The 25,501-nt window shown below is 40.1% G+C and overlaps 1 protein-coding gene across 12 annotated transcripts in view; it reads right to left on the minus strand.

Moving 5' to 3' along the window:
- The window catches only part of FYB2 (FYN binding protein 2), a 110,523-nt gene that overhangs the window by 52,183 nt on the left and 32,839 nt on the right, over positions 1 to 25,501 (minus strand). For 11 of the 12 annotated variants that reach the window (XR_012130173.1, XR_005062241.2, XR_005062243.2 and 8 more), the window contains exons 3-5: positions 24,075 to 24,236; positions 22,325 to 22,358; positions 8,753 to 8,853 (exon numbers count right to left, since the gene is read on the minus strand). Coding sequence is in view for 4 of the 12 variants with exons in the window: in XM_073233991.1 (XP_073090092.1) it covers positions 8,753 to 8,853; positions 22,325 to 22,358; positions 24,075 to 24,236 (297 nt within the window). In the remaining 8 variants the exon portion in view is untranslated. The remainder of the gene's footprint in view (positions 1 to 8,752; positions 8,854 to 22,324; positions 22,359 to 24,074; positions 24,237 to 25,501) is intronic. The other variant, XM_037021756.2, reaches the window with a different exon arrangement.

The following is a 25,501-nucleotide window of genomic DNA, read 5'->3' on the forward strand; positions in this document are numbered from 1 at the left end:
TTGTTTTCCTGATTTCTCTTTCTATTGGCTCATTGTTAGTGTATAGGAAAGCCACAGATTTCTGCGTGGTAATTTTGTATCCTGCAACTTTGCTGTATTCCAATATCAGTTCTAGTAGTTTTGGAGTGGAGTCCTTAGGGTTTTTATGTACAATATCATGTCATCTGCAAATAGTGACAGTTTAACTTCTTCTTTACCAATCTGGATTCCTTGTATTTCTTTGTTTTGTCTGATTGCCATGGCTAAGACCTCCAGTACTATGTTAAATAACAGTGGGGAGAGTGGGCATCCCTGTCTTGTTCCTGATCTCAGAGGAAAAGTTTTCAGGTTCTCGCTGTTCAGTATGATGTTGGCTGTGGGTTAATTGTATATGGCATTTATTATGTTGAGGTACTTGCCCTATATACCCATTTTGTTGAGAGTTTTTATCATGAATGGATGTTGAATTTTGTCGAATGCTTTTTCAGCATCTATGGCGATGATCATGTGGTTTTTGTCCTTTTTGTTTATGTGGTGGATGATGTTGATGGATTTTTGAATGTTGTACCATCCTTGCATCCCTGGGATGAATCCCACTTGGTCACGGTGTATGATCCTTTTGATGTATTTCTGAATTCGGTTTGCTAATATTTTTTTGAGTATTTTTGCATCTACGTTCATCAGGGATATTGGTCTGTAATTTTCTTTTTTGGTGGGGTCTTTGCCTGGTTTTGGTATTAGGGTGATGTTGGCTTCATAGAATGAGTTTGGGAGTATTCCCTCCTCTTCTATTTTTTGGAAAACTTTAAGGAGAATGGGTATTAGATCTTCTCTGTATGTCTGATAAAATTCCGAGGTAAATCCATCTGGCCCAGGGGTTTTGTTCTTCGGTACTTTTTTGATTACCGCTTCAATTTCTTTGCTGGTAATTGATTTGTTTACATTTTGTGTTTCTTCCTTGGTCACTGTTAGAAGGTTGTATTTTTCTAGGAGTTGTCCATTTCTTCTAGGTTTTCCAGCTTCTTAGCATGTAGGTTTTCATAGTAGTCTCTAATAATTCTTCGTATTTCTGTTGGGTCTGTCATGATGTTTCCTTTCTCATTTCTGATTCTGTTGATGTGTGTTGATTCTCTTTTCTGGCTAGAGGCTTATCTATTGTGTTTATTTTCTCAAAGAACCAGCTCTTGGTTTCACTGATTTTTTCTATTGTTTTATTCTTCTCAATTTTATTTATTTCTTCTCTGATCTTTATTATGCCCCTCCTTCTGGTAACTTTAGGCCTCATTTGTTCTTCTTTCTCGAATTTTGATAATTGTGACGTTAGACTATTCATTTGGGTTTGTTCTTCCTTCTTTAAATATGCCTGGATTGCTATATACTTTCCTCTTAAGACTGCTTTCGCAGCATCCCACGGAAGTTGGGGCTTTGTGTTGTTGTCATTTGTTTCCATATATTGCTTGATCTCTATTTTAATTTAGTCATTGATCCACTGATTATTTAGGAGCATGTTGTTAAGCCTCCATGTGTTTGTAGGCCTTTTTGCTTTCTTTGTACTATTTATTTCTAGATTTATACCTTTGTGGTCTGAAAAGTTGGTTGGTAGAATTTCAATCTTTTTGAATTTACTGAGGCTCTTTTTGTGGCCTAGTATGTGGTCTATTCTGGAGAATGTTCCATATGCACTTGAGAAGAATGTGTATCCTGTTGCTTTTGGATGTAAAGTTCTATAGATGTCTATTAGGTCCATCTGTTCTAATGTGTTGTTCAGTGCCTCTGTGTCCTTACTTATTTTCTGACTGGTGGATCTGTCCTTTGGAGTGAATGGTGTGTTGAAGTCTCCTAAAATGAATGCATTGCATTCTATTTCCTCCTTTAGTTCTGTTATTTTTTTTTTCACATATGCTGGTGCTCCTGTGTTGGGTGCATATATATTTATAATGGTTATACCCTCTTGTTGGACAGAGCCCTTTATCATTATGTAATGTCCTTCTTTATCTCTTGTTACTTTCTTTGTTTTGAAGTCTATTTTGTCTGATACTAGTACTGCAACACCTGCTTTTTTTCTCCCTGATGTTTGCATGAAATATCTTTTTCAATCCCTTGACTTTTAGTCTATGCATGTCTTTGGTTTTGAGGTGAGTCTCTTGTAAGCAGCATATGGATGGGTCTTGCTTATTTTATCCATTCAGTGACTCTGTCTTTTGATTGTTGCATTCAGTCCATTTACATTTAGGGTGATTATCGATAGGTATGTACTTATTGCCATTTCAGGCTTTAGATTCGCGGTTACCAGTGGTTAAGGTTAATGTCCTTACTATCTAGGAGTCTAACTTAACTCACTTAGTATGCTGTTCCAAACACAATCTAAAGGCTCTTTTCTGTTTCTCCTTTTTCTTCCTCTTCCATTCTTTATATATTAGATATCATATTCTGTACTTTTTGTCTATCCCTTGATTGACTTTAGGGATAATTTAATTTTGCATTTGCTTCATAATTAGCCATTCTACTTTCTTTACTGTGGTTTTATTACCTCTGGTGACAGCTATTCAACCTTAGGAACACTTCCATTTATAGCAGTCCCTCCAAATAGACTGTAGAGATGGTTTGTGGCAGGTAAATTCTCTCAGCTTTTGCTTATCTAGAAATTGTTTAATCGCTCCTTCAAATTTAAATGATAATCTTGCGGGATAAAGTAATCTTGGTTCCAGGCCCTTCTGCTTCATGGCATTAAATACATCATGCCACTCCCTTCTGGCCTGTAAGGTTTCTGCTGAGAAGTCTATTGTTAGTCTGATGGGCTTTCCTTTGTATGTGATCTTATTTCTGTCTCTGGTTGCTTTTAACAGTCTGTCCTTATCCTTGATCTTTTCCATTTTAATTACTGTGTGTCTTGGTGTTGTCTTCCTTGGGTCCCTTGTGTAGGGGGATCTGTGTACCTCCATGGCCTGAGAGACTATCTCCTTCCCCAGACTGGGGAAGTTTTCAGCAACTACGTCCTCAAAGACACTTACTATCCCTTTCTCTCTCTCTTCTTCTTCTGGTATCACTATAATGCAAATATTGTTGCATTTGGATTGGTCACACAGTTCTCTCAATATTCTTTCATTCTTAGAGATCCTTTTTTCTCTCTGTGCCTCTGCTTCTTTGTATTTCTCTTCTTTAGTTTCTATTTCATTTATTGTCTCCTCTACCATATCCAACCTGCTTTTAATACCATCCGTCATGCTCTTCAATGATTGGATCTCTACCCTGAATTCATTCCTGAGTTCTTGGATGTCTTTCTGTACCTCCATTAGCATGTTGATGATTTTTATTTTGAGCTCCCTTTCAGGAAGAGTCATGAGGTCTATATCATTTAAATCTTTCTCGGGAGTTGTATTAACAATTTTACTCTGGACAAGGTTCCTTTGGCATTTTATGTATGTATATGGCGCCCTCTAGTGTCCAGAAGCTCTATACTGGAGCTGCTGAGCCCCTGAAGCAATGTCGAGGTCGCAGGGGAGCGGTACTCACAACTGGCGGGAGGAAAGAGCTGTTCTCCGCCTCCTGGCTCCTGTGCCTGTATCCACTGCCTGAGCCAGTGAGCCGGGCACACAGGTATAAGTTTTTGTCCCAGAGCAGCCAGATATGGATCCCTGCTTTCCACAAGCTGCCGGAATCCCAGTCTCCCCAGGAACTCTGCCTATATTAACTTTCCATGCGAGTCTCATGAAAGCATAATAAAATGTAGGTTTGTGCTCCCAGAGCAGATCTCCAGAGCCAGGTATTCAGCAGTCCCAAGCCTTCTACTCCCTCCCTGCTCTGTTTGTCTTCCTCCCGCCAGTGAGCTGGGGTGGGGGAGGGGCTCGGGTTCCATGGAGCCACAGCTCTGGTACATTACCCTGTTTGCTGAGGTCTGCTCTTTTCTGCAGGTGTGTACAGTTTGACGCTGTCCTCTTTCCTGTTGCTCTCTCAGGATTAGTTGCACCAATTAAATTTTCTAATTGTATCCAGTTTTAGGAGGAAGCCCCTGTCTCTCCTCTCGTGCCGCCATTGTTAATCTGCAATTCACTTTTAATGCAAAGTAATTAATGATGAGTTAAGCCCTAAGTTTGGCCTTTATTTTTTGTTTTCTCTTTGTACTGTTTTTTGCTTCTGTTTTGTATTTCCTGCCTTCTCATGGGCTACTTGGACATTTTTTCAGAATTTAAAAAATTATCTATTGTGTTTTTGACAATATCTCCCTATATAGCTTTTTTCATGGATATATATATATATATATATATATATATATATATATATATATATATATATATATATATATATATATATCTCACAGTCTGCCAGTGTGGACATTTTATCAGTTCATTTGAAGTACTGAAACCTTATTTCCTTTTATGTTCCTTAATTCTCCCATTTATAATTCTCTTAAATATGTCCTTCACTTACATTTAGAACTATACCAGAGTTGTGAAGAATCTTTTGCTTAAACTATCAAAAGTAATTTAGGGAACTGAAGAGAAGGAAAATGTATGACATTTACATTTTCTTTCCATTTTTTTTTCTCATGAACTGACATTCCAAGGTTCTTTCTTTGATCATTTCTTTCTGTTTAGAAAACATTCAGCTACTATTGTAGGATAGATCTGCTGGGACAAATGTTCTTACTTTTCCTTCATCTGAGAATGTTTTAACTTCTCTTTCATTCTTAAAGGATATTTTTACTGGATTCTGGGTTGACAGTTCTTTTTCTACTTGAAAAATGTTGTGCCACTTCCTTCTATCATGGTTTCTGATGAGAAACCCACTGTCATTCAAATTGTTTTTCACCTATATGTAATGTATCACTTCACTCTTCAATATTTTTATTTTTTGTTTATTTTTCAGAACTTTGATGTTTCTTTGTGTGGATTGGCTTTATCCTGTTTGGGGTTTATTCAATGTCTTGAATCTGTTGTTTTATATCTTTGTTCAATTTGTGAAGTTTTCAATCACCATTTCTTCAAGTACATTTTCAGTAATATCCTCTTTCGCCTTTCTTTCCAGTACTCTAATTTTAAGACTTTTGTTATGATCCCACAGATCCCTGAAGTGAGTTCATTATTTTCTGGTCTATTTTCTCCTTGTTGCTCAGACTGGGTAATTTCTACTGTTTTGGTTTTTTTTTTTCAAGTTCACTGATCCTTCTATTCCCTCCATTCTGCTGTTGAGCCCATCCACTGAATGTCTTATTTTTCTGATTAGCACTATGCACTGCTAAAATTCCCATTTGGTTTTTCCTTATATCTTCCATTTTTTTGCAGAAACATTCTATTTCTTCAGTAAAACTATTTTCTTTCATGTTTCAATCATGTTCATAGTTGTTCATTGAAGCATTTTTGTAATAGTTGCTTTAAAGGCTTTGTCAGGAAGTTCTTGCACTTCAGTCATCTCAGTGTTGGAATCCATTGATCGTCTCTTTTCACTGAAGTTGAGACTTTCCTGGTTCTTGGTATGATGAGTGATTTTTCTATTGAAACCTGGACATTTTGAGTATTATGTTATGAGACTCTGGCTATTATTTAAACCTTATGTGTTAGTTGACTTTTCCTGGCAGCAGGGGGGTAGGGGTTTGTGTGTGTGTGTGTGTGTGTGTGTGTGTGTGTGTGTGTGTGTGTGTGTGTGTGTGTGTGTGTGTGTGTGTGTGCGCGCGCGCCTTTTTATTTGCTAGGGTGAGGGGTAGAAATTTAGTTTCCCACTTTGGACAGCTCTGGCTCCCCATTTGGCTTCTGTTAATAACACCCTGGCTGGGAACGGTAGGAGTGCCTTGTTATTGTTCCCTATTTGGCCTCCTTTCTGCTGGGAGGTTGTGAAAGTCCTGACTTTCCACTAGGCCTCTGCTGACACCTTTCCAATAGGGCAGGGAGAGAGCACCTTGTTACTGCTCATGGATTCGAGGGCAAGCTTCCTACAAGATCTTCACACTTTCACTGTAGGTGGAGTTTTCTTATCCCTGGCGGGGATGTAAGTCCCAGTTCCCTACTTGCCCTTCTCTGACACTACCTCAGCAGAAGGGTTGGGTGCATCACTGCACCCTGTTGAGTGTGGATATCTAGGCTCCCCACTCAGCACTGGCTGGTGGGGTGGGGCCGCAGTTGTTTTGTGTGTGTGTATGTGTGTGATGTTTGGCAGGAGTAGAACAGTTGTTTAGAGGGCTTTCTATCTTTCTAGGCTGCTCCTTTCCTGATGCTTTAGCTATAAAGAGCAGGTTTATGTTGGAGCTCTTTCTGTTCTTGCCCATTAGTGTTTCCAGATTGCTGGCTTCTTCAGCTGTGAGTATGGATTATATGAGGCAAGAATAAAACCCAGAGAATCTACCACCTATCCTTCCTTGGGTCCCACGGTCCCAAGCCGGTCTACCTTCTTTCTACCTTCTCAGAGTCTTCTAATTTTCTTATGTTTGTTTTATATGTAATGTTCAGGGATTTTAGTTGTACTTAGCAGGGGGAATAAAGAAAAGTACATCTGCTCCATCTTTCCAGAAGCAGAATTCCACTTGACTTGAAATATATTATTTTATCAAATAATCAGAAAAGTTCCACACAGTAATATTGTGCCAATTTTGTGAAGAAACTGAAGTTCAGATGTCATTCATCCAGTAAATGATGCAAATAGGCTGGAAAACATCAGGAAGAGTCAAACAAACATGAACTTGGTATAAAGTAGTCTACTTCTTCCCTTTCTTTTTTCTGTAGGGTATATCTTAGCTCTTTAGAGAGGGACAAGGAAAGGGATGGGGAAATATAACAGAATCTTTTTGATCCCACAGCATAGTTCCTCAGCTTCTTCAGCCCCGGCAGGTCTATTCCTATTGCCCACGAGGGTATGCCTTCTCTGGCCAGGGAATCCCTTGCCTCCCCTGCCCATCTCCAACCTTCCCTTTCTATTATTCCAGGCTCTGTTACCTCTCAATTGCATCAGCAGCTTATTTTCTGAGCCCTTTCTCTTTTTAGTTATAAACAGTTGCCTCCTTAGCAGCTCTGCCCATGAAGTACTTGAAGAATCCCTCATTGAAAGATTAGAGAGAGCCTGAATTAGTGGTTTCTTCTTTGGTCCCTCAAACAACCCCTTGGCAGGCCCTCCTGGAACATCTGTAGTCTGGAGAAAACAAATGCAGGCCTCTGGTGCAGCTTCCCATTTTCAACCCCCAGCTCCACCCTGCACCCCATCGACATCACCCGCCATGTATTGCTCTCCCTGCCATCTAGTCTGTACCAAGGAGGAAGGACCTATGGAAGTGACCCAGGGAGGATCTTGGAGGGCTGCTTGAGGGGAGAGCATTCTGGGATTCTCATGTGGTCCAGAGAGAGAAGGTGCAGACTCTAATTGGAGCATCCATCTGGCTCTTTGAGTCCTTTGCTTGCAGAAAGGCATGCAGTTGGAATTTGTCTAAATGGGGTGCAGAGGCTTCTATTCAATGTGTGCTCTGATACCAATAGCATCAGCACAACACACAACTTGTGAGAAATGAAGAATCATGGGCCCAATCCCAGAGCTACTGAACCAAAATCTGCATTTTAACAAGATTCCCAGGCAATTCACTTGAATATTAGAATTTGAGAAGCTGTGTTCTAATGCAGGGGCCAGACATCCCAAGTATGGAGCAGTATTGCCTTAGGGGGTGATGGAGGAGGAACTGCTCTTCTCATGCCTAGTGTTTTACAAGCCATATGGGAGAATCTCATACCCTAGTCTAGGAGAGAGAGAGTTTTTCCAGTAGTTCTTCAATCCCTTATTTCTTGAAGGAAGGAAGAGAAATTTCAAGGGATCCTAACTCTTACTCCACAAACTTCTTAAGTACATATTCCCAGGCAAATGCCTTGGCTGCTTACGATCCAACCCCAACCCTCCTTCCAGGGAAGCAAAACATCCTTGAATGAGAAGCAGCACAAAGCTATGCAAAGAGCATGGATCTTAGAGGCCTGAGCTGGTTTTACATTATAGCTCTACCACATATTACTTGTGTGACCTTGTACAACTCTGTCTCTCTGATCTTCAGTTTCCTGTCTCTAAAAACGGATTAATAAAACCGGCCTATCACCAGGGATGTATACAGAACTGTGGTTCATAGTATAGGCTCAGTAAATTCTAGTGTTTATTTAGTAATTTATTAATACTTATGCCTTTTATAGAGATTTAGTGATCCTATAGGCAGAAAAAAAGACATAGAAACTTGTAGAAATGCTGTTAAGTTCCTGCTTCATCTTACCTTTGTTTTCACAGAAAGGTCTGAGCTTTGTCAGCAATACCAGAGGCAGGGAGACTTAGCTCTGAACCAGTGGTCAGATCCATTAAATGAATTCTCTGCTCCTATTCAGGTTAGACACAGGGACCTAATTCTCATATTCTGTTATCTCCCTCACCACACATGGAGTTGCTAGGGAACTTCAAGAAAGACCACAGACAGAGATGAAGTTTCTATAGGAGGAGAAGGAAGAAAAATGAATCAACATATCTTGATTTCCACCCCCTGCCCCCTACATATCTACAAAAGGCAAAGCATGTGAGTAGACCGGTGAAGGAGAGAATAGAAGTGGTCGGGAGAAGCCAGCAGTACAAGTTGTGAGATAGCACTGATGCCTGGCTGGACTTAATTCTATTTTTAAGAGACCAGACAAGGAGAAAAAAGAAATGAGAGGGTAGAGTAGCGTGCCTGTGAATTTTTAAGCTTAGAATTAGCTAGAGGGAAAATACCATTTCTGACACATTTTCATTCCACACAGAGTTACAATATTAATTGACTTAGCAGACTTACAATCAGCAATTTCCTTTGCGGCACACAGGTTAATGGAGGTGCCAGAGTGCCTCAGATATGAAATTGTCGCCTCATAATTATGTGGTTCTTCAAATTCAACACTAAGAAGCATGGAGAAAAAAGGTTATTTAACATAAAACATTTCTTTAAACATATCTTAAAACTTTTTGTACTTTTTTCCTCATTAGAAAATACAAGTGTGTCCAGTCACTATGATCTAAACAGATGTGGAAGGCATATGACCCCTAATGGAAACACACAGGAATTCTGGATGAAACATAATGATGCAAAGATTTATACAAAGAATACATAATTCACTTGGAAACCAAAGTAAAATCTTCAGGTGCCAGACATACAGAAAAACTCACAACTAAAGGTGTGAGAACTGCAGCCAAGGGGCTCAAAGGGAGATCAGGACTGGATAGAGAGCTCTCAGTGACTGGGTGGCTGGGGATTTAATGTCTGAGTCAGAAGCTAAGCCTGGCCCCAGGGCTCATCTGAATGGGAAGCCGGAACAGAGCTGTCAACATGAAGTCCAGAGTCACCGAATGCCATCCTATCTGTGAAGCAAATTCTAAAAAGTATCTGTGTGCTTTCCCAGAGAATGAGCTGGGAAGCTTGGTGTTTGTGGCCACTGAGCTAAACGCATTATCCATGACAAATCAGAAACTAGAAATCCTAGCACCAAAGTACAGGTGTGGGTTCTAAATGCATACTATCTGTGTATTTCAGAGACCCAAAGCCAAAACACATACTTGATATCCAAACTCCCTTGTGAACCAAATATGAAATTGTTCTGTAAAGATGCTTCTACAACCAATGGCACCTACGGTTTCCAAAGGAAATGATTCCCACTCAGAACAAGCTTATAATCAAAAGCTGCAAAACACACCTGGAGGTGAGCCACCACAGCTGGTCAGAAGATATAACTAATGGGAGAATTACTTAATAAAAGGACATGTAGATAACTTTAAAATAAATATGTTTTTTCTTACTTATTAAATATAAGTAAGAAATATAAGTTACTTATTATAAAAGAGTAAGAAATAAGTAGGGGATAGAAGCCATTAGGTTAAAACCAAAGTGTGTGAAAGGAGAACATGTTGATTTAGGGACAGGAGAAAGGAGTAATAGAAATCCAAAATACAGTTCTTGAAATAAAAATTGAATGTAGAAATTGAAATGTGACTACACACAGCAGAAGAGAGCTCTGCTGAATTAGTGAGATCTGAGGGAGCTGCCTGGAATGTAGCACAGAGAGATTAAGAGATGGAAAATATTAAAGGAGAAGTTAACAGTAGGGAGGGTAGAATGAAAAGGTCCAACATACATGTATTAGGGATTCTAAAAGGAAAAAAGAATGAGGATGATGAAAAGGAGTCAATATTCAAATGATAATAGCTGAGACTTTTCTAAAATTGAAAAGGGACATGCATCCTTCTGTTGAAGCAGCTTCAATAATAAGAAGTAATGACAAATCCACACTTTCACAGTTTGTAGTAAATTAGCATAAGTCAAAGAAAAAATGTAAAATCTATGTGAGTGAAAAGATAGATTATTTGCTAAGGAAATAATGGCAATGGACTTTTATTAGCAACAAAAGATGGTAGAGATTGTGGACAGTATCTTAAAGCACTGAGGAATGATTATCTATCAATATAAAGTTCTCTTCCAGCTAAATCATCATTAAGGGTGAGGGAGAAACAAAGATGTTTCCAGAACACAAGTATGTGCACTTATTGATCCTTGCTGCAGTACATCACAGTGGAGTATTTCAGTCAAAAGAAACTGAACTGGAATGAAATAGGACATAAGAAACAATGGTGATCAAAAGTATTGACTGTAAAAATGATTAATTTGTAGAAATTTAAGAATAAGATGGAATAAATATTAATAATATGGAAGATGGTGGGAGAGGGCTATGGGAATTATTGTCAGATCTTTATATCATTTAGGAGCAGGAGAGAGATTTTAATTCATAGAAAGAATAACTTCTCAACTAATAGAATATACAGTGAGAAACATTAAAAAGCAGGAAAGGAAGGAAAATATGCATGTAACAAAATTTCACAATAAATTCAAAACAAAGTAGAATGGGAAAAAGTCCAAATATATCAAGAATCACAATAAATGCACATAGCTTGACCACTCAAATAAAATAGAATGGATATTTTAAAAAGCTAGATAATGCTGCCAAAAAGCAAAAGAAAAGCTAAAGCTTTTATTTGTGTAATAAATGGAAAAAGATATGAAAACCAAATATTAACCAAAAGAAAGTTTAGGAAGATTTATTAATATTAAACCATATTTTAGCATGACTGATTGAGAGAAGGCACACACAAATTATGGATAAGAAAGGACACAGAACAGAGATAGTTTTAGATTTTCAGAAATCTAAGAAAATGTTATGATCATCTCTTTGCTAATAAATTTGAAAGTTAAGGGAAAATTGGCAAATTTGTAGAGAAATACTAAATTATCACATCAACTAAAGAAGAATTAGAAAGACTGGCAGGCCGATACACACAGCCACTCTCCCCTTTACCTACCTTCACACTTACCTCACCTCTCTACTTTTCCTCTACCAAATAATTTTACAGCCAAGTTTTAATGAACAGTTTCAGAGAATAAAAAAAGAGAAAAGCTATCCTACTTTTTAAAAGAAAAACAGTATGATTTTGATATGAAAACCACAGGGACCAAAACTAAAAATATAGCCCAACATCACTTAAGAGATTTTAGTGCAAAGTCACTAAATAAAATACTAGAAAAACTGAAGAAAGACTAAAATTTATTCCAAGACTTCAAAGATGGCTCAACATAAGAAAATCTATTACTGCAATCAATTACACTAAAGCAATAAAAGACCAAATATTATTTTAATAGATGCAAAAAAGTATTCCACATAAACTCCCTTAGATTAATCTCCAACAAATATCATACTTCATGCTAAAGTATAACAAAGAGTTAATGCCTAACTATTGGGAAATTATGCAACAGGGAAAAGACAAACTCATAGGAAATTGGATAAAAGGATATGATAGACATCACAGAAGAGAAAAGTTGAATAGCTTAAAGACGTAATTTGACAACCTCATAGTAAACAGGGAAATGGGGTCAAGACAATGAGAATTTAGTTCACCCATCACTTTAATAAGAATTCCAGAGTCTGAAGTAATATCTCATTTGGCAAGAATATAGAAAAACTGGAACTCTATACTGGTTTGGGAGTATACATTGGCACAACTATTTGGGAGGACAATTTCTCAATATATAGTAAAACTGGAGTTATTTACTATTGTTTGGCAATCCTACATCTAAGGGAAAACCTAGAGAAACTTGCTTATATTCACCTGGAAATATATGAGGATGATTACTGCAGCATCATATAAAAGGGTGAAAACTTGAAACAACTTAAATGTCCCTCAGTAACGGAATACAGAACAATTGTATGAAAATGTTGATATTGATTAAATATATACGATATGCAATTACAATGAATAAACTAGACTTGCACCAGCACACCAAAAATACTTGGTACAGGAAAAGTAGAGAGGTGAGGTAAATGTGAAGGTAGGTAAAGGGGAGAGTAGCTGTGTGTACTATTGGTTCAAGCCCCTTAATGGTTTATTGGCCTGCTAGTCTTTCTAGTTCTTCTTTAGTTGCTGTGATAATTTTTTATTTCTCTACAAATTTGCCAATTTTCCCTTAATTTTCAAATTTATTAGCAAAGAGATGATTATAACATTTTCTTAGATTTCTGAAAATCTAAATATGAAAACACAGCTTTGAAAAAATGTTGAAGAATGAAGTAAGATGCCATTTATACAAAAATGTAAAATACTGTACTTTAACAGATATGAGTTTGTAGTTTAAGGAACACACTAAATGGATACACTGCTATATTCATAATAGGAGTTGCCTCTGGGAGGAGGGAAGAAAAATGTGTCTGGGGAGTGACACGGTTTCACTCCTGTATCCCTAACAAATGGAAAACCCCTACATCATGCTGAATGTGGGTAGGAGAAAGAACAAAAATTATTCATAACCCTCCCACCTTAACTCAAGTGAGGTCTTAGTACTTTTTCTTCCTGATTTACTTCATTTACAGGTGTATTTGTATAGTTGCTGATAGACAAAGAAAAAGCTGGAGTTCTATTTTTTCTCCCCCACCCCACCCTGACCCATTTTTTATTATATAAGCACATTCCACCCAATTGATTTCCTTCTTTTTACCATTTTGGGCATTTTCAGGGTTTTCTTTTAAATCATATTCTCTGTAATATTTCAAAGTATGTATGAATAGTTTACTTTGCTGAAAAGGAAAAATGACTAACTCTAATGCATCAGTAATTTCTCCCCTATTTTCTTTCCTTCTCCCTTCATGAATTGATGGAGAGAAATTTTCTTAAATTATAGATGTTGTCATGTATCTCATGCTCCAGTAGTCTAACAATCTCACCAAGTCTATGGTAAATTAACTTTATTAATAAGAAACAATTTGTGGAAAAATTGAGAGAAGATGTCTAATCAATTTCTTGTCCCACTTCTGTCAGAAATGAATAAATACCTGACTTCAGATGACTGGAAAGATTTTCAACCAAATGTAAAAAAGAAAAAAAAAGGCATCTTTCAGATCAAATTGTCTCTACAGAGAGACTGTCCCAGGATTAATGTTAAAAGGGAAAAAAAGTATTATAGATGTATTCAAATCTCCCTTTTTGCTACCCGATAATGTCTTTTTCTTCTTTCTGGTCCATTAAAATCAGACCTGAGTCCTGCCTTGATTTAATACAGTGTGGGTCAATATAAAGAACTTGGACTGCAGGGAACAAATAACTCTGTGATTTAAATGTATTAATGCCTCAATTCCTTTGTTTCCACATTTATTAAATAATCTGTCTATTGTCTGTCTCCAGGACTACAGACATTGTTGGGAGGTATCACAGAATTATAGACAGACTTGGAGCTTGGGGTCAGACAGATTTGAATTTGAATTCTAGCTCTTCTATTTTCTACCTATAAACTATTAGATAAATACCTTTATCCTCAGTTTCCTACTCTATAAAACAGTAATAATAAAATCTAATTTAAAAGTATATTTTAGATATTGAATGAAATATTTGCTCTCTGCAGATAGGCATTCCACAAAAGCATGCTAGTAATACTAAATTGGAGGACAGAAATAACAGTACTTTCAAGAAATAATTCTGGCACCCTATAGGGGCTGACTGTAATCCCTCCTGGAAACCTCAGACGGAAGGTGCTGTCTTCATGTTCTCCCTCACTGTGCCTTAGAGCACTTGTATCTCGAGAAGGGGAGCTTTACATGTGCTGGGTGCCCCAACATTTACATCTGGAGCCCTGGTTTTTGTGCCTGCCTCTCCGGGGATGCCCCTTAATCACCCAACTCTGGCGACCAGGGGGACTTGCATTCCTGGGTCCCATGGAACCCTATCAGTGAGAGTCAGTCCTTGGCAGACTAGCATCCCCCGGGAACTGCATCTTCAGCAGACTGATACAACCCCCATCTTTCTGTGAAAGAGGCTTATTTGCTTGTCCTGAGGCTCTGGCCTGAAGGACAGGCTTCCTATTTGGAACACATCTGGAGGCCTGCAGAGGTGTTCTCAGAAAGGGCAACAAAACTATGATGACTGATGGTCAATTTTATGTTTAAACTCGACTGGCCACACAGTGTCCAGATTAAATATTATTTCTGGGTGTGTCTGTAAGTCCAAACTTACTACCAAATGTGTCATAACCTTACTAATTCTACTATGACTCCTACAGCAAACAATAACTCCAGCATTGCTCAAGCCTGGGTACTAGGTATTTCTTTGTTATTAATTCATGAATTTATAACCCAATTTTTTCTATAAAGGGCAACAAGTATGATGACTGTGATGGTTAATTTTTTATGTAAACCTGACTGGCCACATAGTGTCCAGATGAAATAATATTTCTGGGTGTGTCTGTGAGGGTGTTTCTAGATGAGATTAGCATTTGAATAGACGATTCAGAAAAGCAGATTGTCTCCCCTAACATGGGTGGGCATCATGCAGTCCTCTGAGAAGAAGAAATTCACTACATTTTTCCTGCCTCACTGACTTGAGTTAGCACATCTCATCTCATCTTCTCCTGCCCTCGGACTAAGATTTATGCCGTCAGCTGCCCTGGTTCTTAAGCCTTAGCCCTTGGAATTACACTGCTGGCTTTCCTGGGTCTCCAGCTTCCAGGCAGATCGCGGGCTTTCTCTGCCTCTGTAAGTGTGTGAGCCAATTCCTCATAATAATTAATTAAATATATATAACATATAACATGCTATATAATCTAATATGTATATATATATATGTCCTACTGCTTCTGTTTCTCTGGAGAACCCTAATACAATGGCCAAGAAAATGTTATTAACGTGCTCTATAACCTCATACAACATGCCATCTCCTCTGGCCTTAGTTTTGGGAGTAATGTTATTAACTCTGAAGGTGCATTGTCAAACCACTGGTCTCATTCATGAGGAGGGTACATACATACATAGTTATTTTAAATAATAACTAATAATGACTGAGTACTTACTATGTGCCAGGCACTATTCCAGTTGTATGTATCAACTCATTTGATTCTCATCCAACCCTGTGGAATAGATGCTATCATTCCTTCCATGTTCAGATGAGAAAACTGAGGCACAATCCAAGGTCACAGAGTACTAAGTGGCAGAGGAGAAATTAGGAGCCAGGTATTTGACTCCAGAATCTGGAGTCTTAACCACCATGCTATATACTGTCCCTTAAAAGGGAAGCACCAGTTGACAAACATAGCATGAGCAGCTCCCACTGCAATGGAAGCCATCAAAGAAGGAGGTCATTGAACTGTAGCAAAGAGGACCCCAGTGGACTGGACAAACTATCAAGCAAAGCCACAGTGAGGCCAGTCCCATGTGCTGAGGGAGGTGCAAGTAGAGGACCTCTGAGGTTTCTCATGCTGGAACTCACATGCTCTCAATCACTCTTGGAACAAACAATACTCTTGTTGAGGTTATGTACATGATCTCACTCATCCTCTCAGTAGCACTGTGAGGCATTTTACAGATGAGGAACCCAAGGGCTGCAATACTCAGTAACTTGTCTAAGATCTCACTGTTGCAGGTAGTGGAGGTGGGTCTGGGATTCCTAGCTCATTGCTCTTTTCCTCAGAACTACAGGTCACTCTAGAATCAGAGAGAAATCAAAAAATGAAGGTAATGAAGAACAGGATGATGGTGAAGGTCAAAGTCTATTGTATTATTCAGCCAACATTGATAGAACGATTACTTGCCACATTGCCCCATACACACCCTGCCACAATACATTCTAAGCATGTCAGATTACCTATGGCTCCTGCCTCTGTGTACATATATGTGGTTCCTCTGCTCGCATATCCTTGCCACCAAGGTCCTCTTCACAGCTCCTACTTATTATTTAACATAGGAATTAAGTGTCATCTTCTCTGTTCCTTCTACAGTCTATTATCCACACATTGGTCAGGATGATCTTTTAAAAAGATAATTTAAACCTTGTCACAATCCCTCTTAAGACTCTCCGGAGGCTTATGATTCTTCATTAAGCAACAACAAAATCATTAAATGCCTCACCTTTATGATCACTCCCAGCAACCTCTCCAAACTCCAGCCCTGCCATTCTCTGCCCCACTCCTTATGCTCTAACCACACCAGCTTCCTCTGTGTCGCAAGGATGCCATGCTCTCTTCTACCTTGAGCACTTTGCAAATGCTGGGTGGCTGCCTGGAATGCTTCCCAATGGCCAGCTCCTTCTCACCTCTCAGGCCTCACCATAACTGCTGCTTTCAAGGAAGTTCTCCTGCTACCTTTTCCAAATAGCCCTCATCTCTACCTCTTCCTGTCTTCGTAATCCTGTGATTCATACAATTCTTAGATGTCATAATCTTTAAGTTATTTCATTACTTTTTAAATTTTTTTTTGTCTTGTTCCCTGGGATCCTGTATTTCACTATCTGCTGGAGCACGGCACCCTGCCACCATTCCCCTAGCACTCTGTGTTTTAGCTGTGCTTCCTCCCTTCTAGTTCATTACACATGCAAAGGTGGCTCTCCTCTGAGACTCTGCACAAGCTACCCCTCTCCTGGCACGCTCTTCTCCCAGCCCTTTCATGACTGGGTCCTCGTCATTCAGGTCTCAACCCAAGTGTCACCCTCTCAGAGATGCCTTTTTTGATCAACCTATGCTTCTGTTATTTCACTCTCATTCCCAGTGACTATCCAAATATGCCTTAAATTTTTTTTTCTATAGAAGTTACCACTAATCAAAAAAGAGATGCATTTTGCTTGCCCACAGCATTGCTGTGCTGTTACTATCAGTGTCTTCCTCGGGTGCCTCAGGTGAGGCCTTCGTCCCCCATTCCCAGTCTCTCTCTCACCCTGATGGCTAACACAGTTCTTAGACAGTCACGTCATATGTACATATGCCTGGCCCTAGGAGGCACTTGTTTCACACTCTGCATGGGGTAGAAATATCAAAAACACAGTGTAAAAGCATGTTCCAAAGCATTAGTTTGAAAGAGGTCATCCAGAAGATTCAAAATAGGCTTATATTGTCTTTTAAAGACTATCATCAAAATGAAAACACAAAATTAAGAAGTTCAGGAGAGGAATGGCAGACTTCCTGCGATCCCGCCACAGACCCTTGTCTGAGGAACCGTACTGTCTGCATCTTCTCTACTCCTGCAACAAACAGGCTCTTGCTTCCTTAGCTTCTGAGTTAGAGATTCCCTGAGTCAGGACTACCCTCTGACACTGCTTAACAGGGGAAAAGCCATATTTATAGCTAATGAATAAAATATTAGCCAACTCTGCTAAGTACTGACAGGAAGCCCAGAGCTAACTGCCACCCTGAGACTAACCTGCTTTGCTCACACAAATAGGGGCTGCTTATTCAAGAGATATGCCAACCAGCTTGTTTCACATGACAAAAATGACCTCCAAAGAGTCACTTTACGGTTGAGAATGAATGAGACATTAGTATTCCAGAGATAACAAGGGATGAAGAGGCCAAGGGTTGAAAAAATCAAGACTCATTGAGCATCTTCTATATACTTCATGCTTTATACAATTTATGTTGTTTAGTCTTTATTACAATCAATTAAGTAAATATTGTGTCCACTTTACAGATGTGTATATCAAAGCGCTGAGCAGTTAAATGACTTGTCTAAAGTATGGAGGAGAGGTTTGAACCTATGCTAATCTGACTCCAGACCTGTAGCTGTTCCATTACACAATGCTGCTTCTCATATTTAACATGCAGTATGAAAGGGCTCAGAAATGACAATGTATATTGTAAATGCAGTGACTTTCTAACAAGATGATTAAAATATATATCCAATAGAAATACAACTAAAATACAAAGACTCCTATTTTGTGAATAATGGTTGAAAACAATGAGTTTAGAGAAGAATGTAGTCCTTATATGTTTAAGAACAGTCATATAAAGAAGGAGTAAAGGCATTGTCTATCACAGCAGTGAATAGATCTTGGACAGATAATTGGAAGTCTGAGGTAGGGAAGCCATTTTCCTTTTCCAGCTCAATTTGAAGGACTTTTGAATAAATAAACAAAAGGAGATAACAGAAGCATAGGTTGATCAAACAAGGCATCTCTAAGAGGGTGACACTTGTGCATGTATGTGTGTCTGTATGTAAAATGTTTTTCTTTGTACACTGCTATATCCTCAATATATATGAGGGCTTTGCATATAGTAGCTGCTCAGTAAATACATGCTGAATGAATGAAAATCTGCCCCCAGAAAGAAAAACACTGGACTCTCCAGGTAATGAGCTCCCCATCAAAAGATTTTTGCAGAGTTTAAGGTTCAGAGCATGGATTCCTACTTTTGGTGGGAGGTTATATAATAGCTAAGCAAGCTTTGCTGAACACTCTCTAGATAGTAGGCACTGCGCTACACACTTTACAATCATTATTTCATTTAACCCTCACTATAGCTGTATGAATTAGGTACTATCAATATCCCATTTTACTTAAGTAGAAACAGAGGTTTATAGAGGTTAAGGCATTTGTTCAAGGTTACCTACATATTAAGTGGTAGGGCTTAGAGTAAAAACCCTAGGCTTTTGTTAATATGCTGTACAGCCTGGCTACATCAGATAATTGCCAGGTTCCCTTCCAGTAACAATATCCAACATGCTGCATTTTGTATTTTTAATCTAATATCTGTACTGAAGATTACAGCCATGAATATGGAAGAAGTTCTTCCTAAACAAGTGCCAGTTTCCAAGATAGTTGTTCTTTAAGGCTGCTCAGCATCATGCCACTTACTGGTTCATTGATAAGGTAAAATCCAACCTCTGTAGCATAGCACTTAGTACGCTTTAGGATTCAACCTGACCTCTTAGTTTTCCGTATCAGAATACTTTTTGTTCTTATCTTCCTCTTTATTCCTACTGCCTTGCTTTCCAACATGTTCTGTCTCTATATTGAGCATTCATTGGTCCATCTGTCCACCCATCCATCTATCCATCCACCCACCCAGAAGTCAGGAACGTTGTAATTTCTGGAAAGAATGATACCCTACCCTCGCCCAATTTACAATCTCATTGAAGGGAACAAATAAATAACCAATCTAATTCTGACCCATCATGCAGGATACATCTCAAGCTCTTTCATCTTTCACGAAGCTGCGCGGAAGTATCCTGGTCCCTTCTCTTCTCTTTCACTTTGTACTCTTACAGGACTATGCCTGAATCATAACCGAGGGGACCTCACTTCAGATGATGTTTAGGTTCTAAAGTCCATGTGAAAGGACAGAATAGTCAAATTGCCTTTGTAAATCCCTGGGAAGCATTTAGAGACTAACTGCAGTTTCCCAATGCTTGACCATCACAGCAAGTTTGTCCCCTGTGCTGAAATGGATTGCTGTGCCTCTGACTAAAGGGCAGAGAGAAAGCGTAGAGCCAAGTTGTAGGAAAAATATGTACTGTGCTAAACACTAATCACAGCACACTCCTAATCACACTGAGATGCTCCCAGTATGGGAGGCTTGATGGAAACAAGACTGACACAGAGCACAGCAGAATTACATTGTCTCCTCCAACCGTAACACCGGGGCCCAAATTCACTGAGTGAATAGTGCAAATCATTGCCTGTTCTGTCTAAACTGTTCTCTCTCTTTCACATGTATGCACATAGAATGTGGCTCCACTGACTGACCTTGTGCTGTGATTTAACACTTTCAAATGGACAACTAACCCATGAGCTCCTGGAGCACATGACTTTTATTCTGCATCACACAGTTGCTATTGAACTAGGTTGTCTTCTCTATTCCTTGCTATATAAGATCCTCCATGATTTGGATCCTAGCTTCATCTACAGTCCCATTTCTTTCCATTCCTTACTGTACTGTCTGCACTCTAACCCTACTTACCTATTTCTAGTGTCTGCAGATGAGGCATGTTACTTCACACCCCCTGCCTGTGCCACCAGTGCTCCTTCCCGTGTTACCCAGCGTGGTTACTCTCTATACTGACGGCACATGTCTCCTCTTCAGTGATAGGCTGATCAGATTAACACCCTTACTCTTCACCTCTTCCTGGATCTCAGCTCTTTCCCATGGAAATGTTCATTCAATCACCACCCACTCTGATTCTGGGCTTGGCCATGTGACTCGCTTTGGCCAACAGGATGTCAGCAGATGTGACATGGCAGAGACTTGAAAACCATTTGTGTAGTGGGGCTCATCATGCTTGTCTAAGACTGCTAGGGGCATGTTCCTCAGCTAGCTTGCTGAGGGTGAGGCAGATGGTGCTACGTCAGGGCAATCCTAGATCAGCCAGCTGCAAGCTGCTGCCAGACACACAGCAACCCCAGTCAGTATCAGCAGGGCTGCCTAGATAGTCTGCAACATAGGAGCAATGCCAGCTGCGCCCAGCTCAGATCAGCTGAACCCATGTTCAGGTTGTAGGCTGTTGATGCTTTGCTATTGATTATTATGCAGTATTACTGTAGAATAGATACCTGATATATTTTCTGTAAAGACTACCCTAATCTCCCTACTCTAAATCTTATTCCTTCCTCTATCACAAAACTTAACAACGTATTCTGTTATAAACAATTAATGTGATGAATGAATAACTATTATGATTATTTGTTTTTATGTTTAGTTGTCCTTCTAAGACTGATCTTCTTGAGAACAGGAACACTTTGTGAGGGAGGTGAAGTGACAGAGTCAAAATAGTTTGGACATACCTGTTAGTACAGCCATGATGGAAAACAGTAGAGAGGTTCTTCAAAAAATTAAAATGAACTATCATTTGATCCAGAAATCCCAAATATATCTGAAGGAATTGAAATAGGTATCTTGGATAGCTGCATTCCTATATTAATTGCATCACAATTCACAATAGTCATGATATGGAAACAATCTGTTTATTTTACTGACAGATGAAAGGACAAAGAGGATGTGGTACATATATACACAGTGGAATATTATTCAGCCATGAGAAAGCAGGAAATCCTGCCATTTGCAACATTATGGATGAACTTTGAGGGCAGTACGCTAAGTGAGACAAGTCAAACAGAGAAAGACAAATACTGTATGATATCATATGTATGTGGAATCTAAAGAAACTAAACTTGTAAAAACAGAGAGTCGAATAGTGCTTACCAGGCGCAGGGGGTGGAGGAACTGGGGAGATGTTGTTTAAGGATACGAACTTACAACTAGTAGATAAGTAAGTTCTAGAGATCTAATGCGCAACATAGTGACTGTAGTAAAAAATACTGTATTATAGACTTCAAAGTTGCTAAGACCCTAGATCTTAACTGTTCTCAACACAAAAGAGAAATAATTATGTGAGATGATAAAGGTATTACTAGTGCTACCGTAATCATATTGCAAAATATAAATATACCAAACCAACTCGCTGTATACCTCAAACAGTGTTGTATTTCAATTGTATCTCAATTTAAAAAAACAGTTTGTATATACTTGGGTTGGACTAATGGTTGCAAACTTTCTGAGACCAAGTGTCTTCAGCTATAAAATGAGGACATAGGCAGAAAGGATAAAATTTGTATAAAGTAGCCAGCTCACTGTATAACATATCAAAGGGCTCAATATCTAGTTGAATGAATTAATGAACCAACATTTCCATGGCAAAATTCTTAGAATGAGTGCACCGAAAATGGAAGGTCCTTTGTCTCTACCAATTTCTAACACCACAGCAGCTGCCTACAGCATTCTGTAGCCTCTAATTCAATTTATTACTATGGAAGCTAAAGTTTCAAATTTACTTAACCAAACTGCATAATAAATAAAAGAACCTCAGAGGACCATCTTTGTAACTTAGTGTCAGCACTGTAGTTAAATGCAGTTTATTTAATCTCTCCTTTAAAACAAGTTGCATCTTGCTGCTTATAAATCTGTTCTTCTTACAACCCTTCTGAGAAAATCCAGGAACCTGGCTTGGGCTTCCTGCCTACTCGTGGGCAGGTGAAGCAGCCTCTTTGATGCCCTGTGCTCCCATGCAATTAAGAAACAGATACTCACCCCTCTGGAGGCCGGTAGCCGTCTTCCACAGCTGCTGCAAGAACAAGAGGCAGAGTGAAGAAGAGGCACTGGCGGCAGCCTGATTACAGTGAATTATGTTTGTACAGGGACCTGACCTTACAGGCAAAACGTGGAGTGGTAACTCACCTGGGGCCCAAGACTCCCTGCCCCCAAGCACCAGGGGTCCACTGGTCCTACAGTGCAGCCCCCACCCATACTTCATGGCGCTCATTCATGGGTATGGACTCTTGTATTAGACTTCGACCTTCTTGAGCACTGGACTGTCCATGGGGGATGTCTATCACAGGGCCCAGGGCAAAGAGCACAGCGGCTCAGCACATGCTTGAAGTAACGGTCACACTGTATTTATTGAGCACTTACTGGCACCATAAATATTGTTCAAACATTTCCCACCCTCATTTCCTTCATCCTCACATTAACCGTATGAGATGGGAGCTGTTACCATCCCCACATTACAGATTAAGACAATGATTCAATGAGAAATATGCCCAGATTTACATAGCAAGTGAGTGGGGAAGCTGGGGTTTATAATTCCCATTTTATTACAAAAGGCTTAGGACTTTGTTCATGTTCTCTGGCTAACTTCCCTTTCAGAGAGATAGCTTGAGGTCTGAATTAGTATTTATAAAGTCATACTTAGCCTTCTCTGTTATCAGTGGCCATACTACTGAAGTTAGGAGCTCTCATATTCTTATAAGCACTCTCTTTCTGTCTATAGGGTTTTCTTTTAGGATAAGATTTAAGATGACTTAGATCAGTGGTTCTCAAAGTGTGGTCCCTGGGCCACCCAAGGGTCAGCATCCTTTTCTTCAAAAGGCAAATTCTCAGGCTCCCAGTGCAGACCAAATAAATCAGACATTGTGGGAATGGGGCCCCACCTCTCTATCTCAACAAGTTCTCTAGGTGATTCCAAGACATGCCAATGTTTGAGAACCACTGAGTTAAAGAAATGTAACCATGAGGTTGCCAACAGTAGTCAAATGAAGAGAATATGTTGGGTCTCCCAGTGCACCATGTGCTGGTGCTCACCACCACAGTAAAACAAATGTTGTGCAGCTCTACACAGCACTCTAAAGTGTATGTGCACTTCCTGCTCATTAAAGCAGACGGAGGCAAAGGCATTTAAAATGGTGAGTGTAGAAAGAGGATGAAAAGGTAGTCCTTTAAATAGCAGAGGAAGATACAAGACAGCACAGACAAATGGCTTCTGATGATGCTTCAGTTCCTGGACAGGACCAAAGGGAGTGGGGCGGTGGGCCCTTCAGTTCACTGTGGAAGGCAGATCGCAGAGGCCTGAGGGACCATTAGGATCACAGGCCAAGTTCGCACTGACTTTCCTCCCTCTTTCCTCCCTCCCCCTCTTTACCACACGGTGGTGTTGACAACACAGGCTTTGTAGGAAACACAAAGGCTCACTGCCTTCCCGCTTGACTACTTTTTGCTTTCTTCCTCTTGGACAGATTCCCAGCGATCAAAGGCAGAGCTCTCAGGGGAAGTGGGCTGGCCCCGCAGTGCTAAGGGGCCACTTGCCCGACAGTTGTCATTTCATGGGCAGGCTGCCACGGGCTCTCTGGGGGAATGAGCAGTGATAGATGCCCAGCTCCTGGAGAAAGCACTTTGGCACTGTCACCTGGGAGCCGATGGGGAAAGGGAGGTGACATGGAGGACACCGGCATGGGAGCCGTGCTCCCTCCAGCTGCCTGGCTGCGGGCGCTACACCTCTCCTCACCTTCCCCGTGGGTCTCTGGAGCGGCAGCTGCCCGCCTCTGGAAGGCCTGGAGCTTCACCCCTGGGGGTCTGGGAGGCTTTGCGGGAGGAGGACCCAGAGACCCAACAGAAGGCAGTGGCTTTGTTTTGAGCAGCTGGTGATGCCTGTCTTCCAGTTTTTTTTCTGAACGTAGATAAGAAAAAAAGGTAGATTATTAGTATTTCCATTTCATGGTTTCTTGAACAACTGACCAGTGTCCTGGTCTCTGTCTCACTCTCCTCCAATCTGTTCTCCAGTAGTTGGGGTGCCCTGATCAGAATGCACACCTGCTCACGTCACCATGCTGCTGTTCAGGGGACGAAGCCCAATTTCTTCCCTGTGACTCCCACTTACTCCATTTCTTGGCATGTGAACACCATCGCCCACCACGTGGAAATCTCCATTTCCAGATCCTTAGCTTACCACCCTAAACCATCCTACTTCCTCAACCTCAAGTCCAAATACCCTTCACTCAGACCAGGGGCTACTCAATTCTCCAGATTTGATTTAAATAGCCCTAAAAAGCTGTCATACAGCCATATGTTTATGCCATTCCTGGTTCTGAAATGCCGATTCCTCACTTCTGTCTTGGCAAGCTTTGACTTGTTCAAGGGCCTGTTTCAATGACACCTCCTCTAGGAAACTTTCCTTGATTTCAAAATCAAGGCCAGAATTAACCACACCCTGTTCTGAATCCCCATGACACATTGTTAATACTTCTCTGGGGAATATTAGAGGGGCTGGTCTATCTTCCCATTGAATGTCGGCTCCTTGTGGGCAGGGGTCAGGCCATACTGATCTCCCAGCACCAAGCACAGGACCTGCTTCAGAGGAAATGGATGATGACAACTGCCTGACAGGACTTTTTGAGCACTTACGATGAGCAAATAACATGGGGGCTATAAAGAGAAGTAGGAATTAATATCTGATTTCCAGGACTCATAGCCTAGGACAAGATTCAAGGCTAACTTTGTGGCATGTGGGCACGTGCAGACTTGTGTCCTGGAATTTTCCAGGACAGTCCCAACTTTATACATTTTGTCCTTCTGTACTCATAAGCCAGACTCCAAAAGAAATTATAATATTATATAAGAAAACTGTCTCTGCTTCTTACACTGAAAACAGCACAATCCAGGTGAATAATTGCATTATCCAAGTGCCTTGATTTTGGGTTGACATAATGCAGTAGTTGACTACGTGGGTAATCCATGCCGACACAAAAGAAGTTGGCTAGTGTTGCACCAACGCCTCAGTGCAACTTCCTCAAAGCCCTGTTGTCCTCTGTCCTCTGCCCTCTGCAAGCCAGAAGGCGGGGGAAGCTTCCTTCTTGCCTCACCAGCAGGCGTTACAACAGTCATGACCAAAGTCTCCTCTCTTCTTAGGCTTTAATTATAAGTCACAATGTCAGA

The sequence above is a fragment of the Manis javanica genome, chromosome 4, assembly GCF_040802235.1.
Source record: "Manis javanica isolate MJ-LG chromosome 4, MJ_LKY, whole genome shotgun sequence".
Classification (NCBI taxonomy): Eukaryota; Metazoa; Chordata; class Mammalia; order Pholidota; family Manidae; genus Manis; species Manis javanica.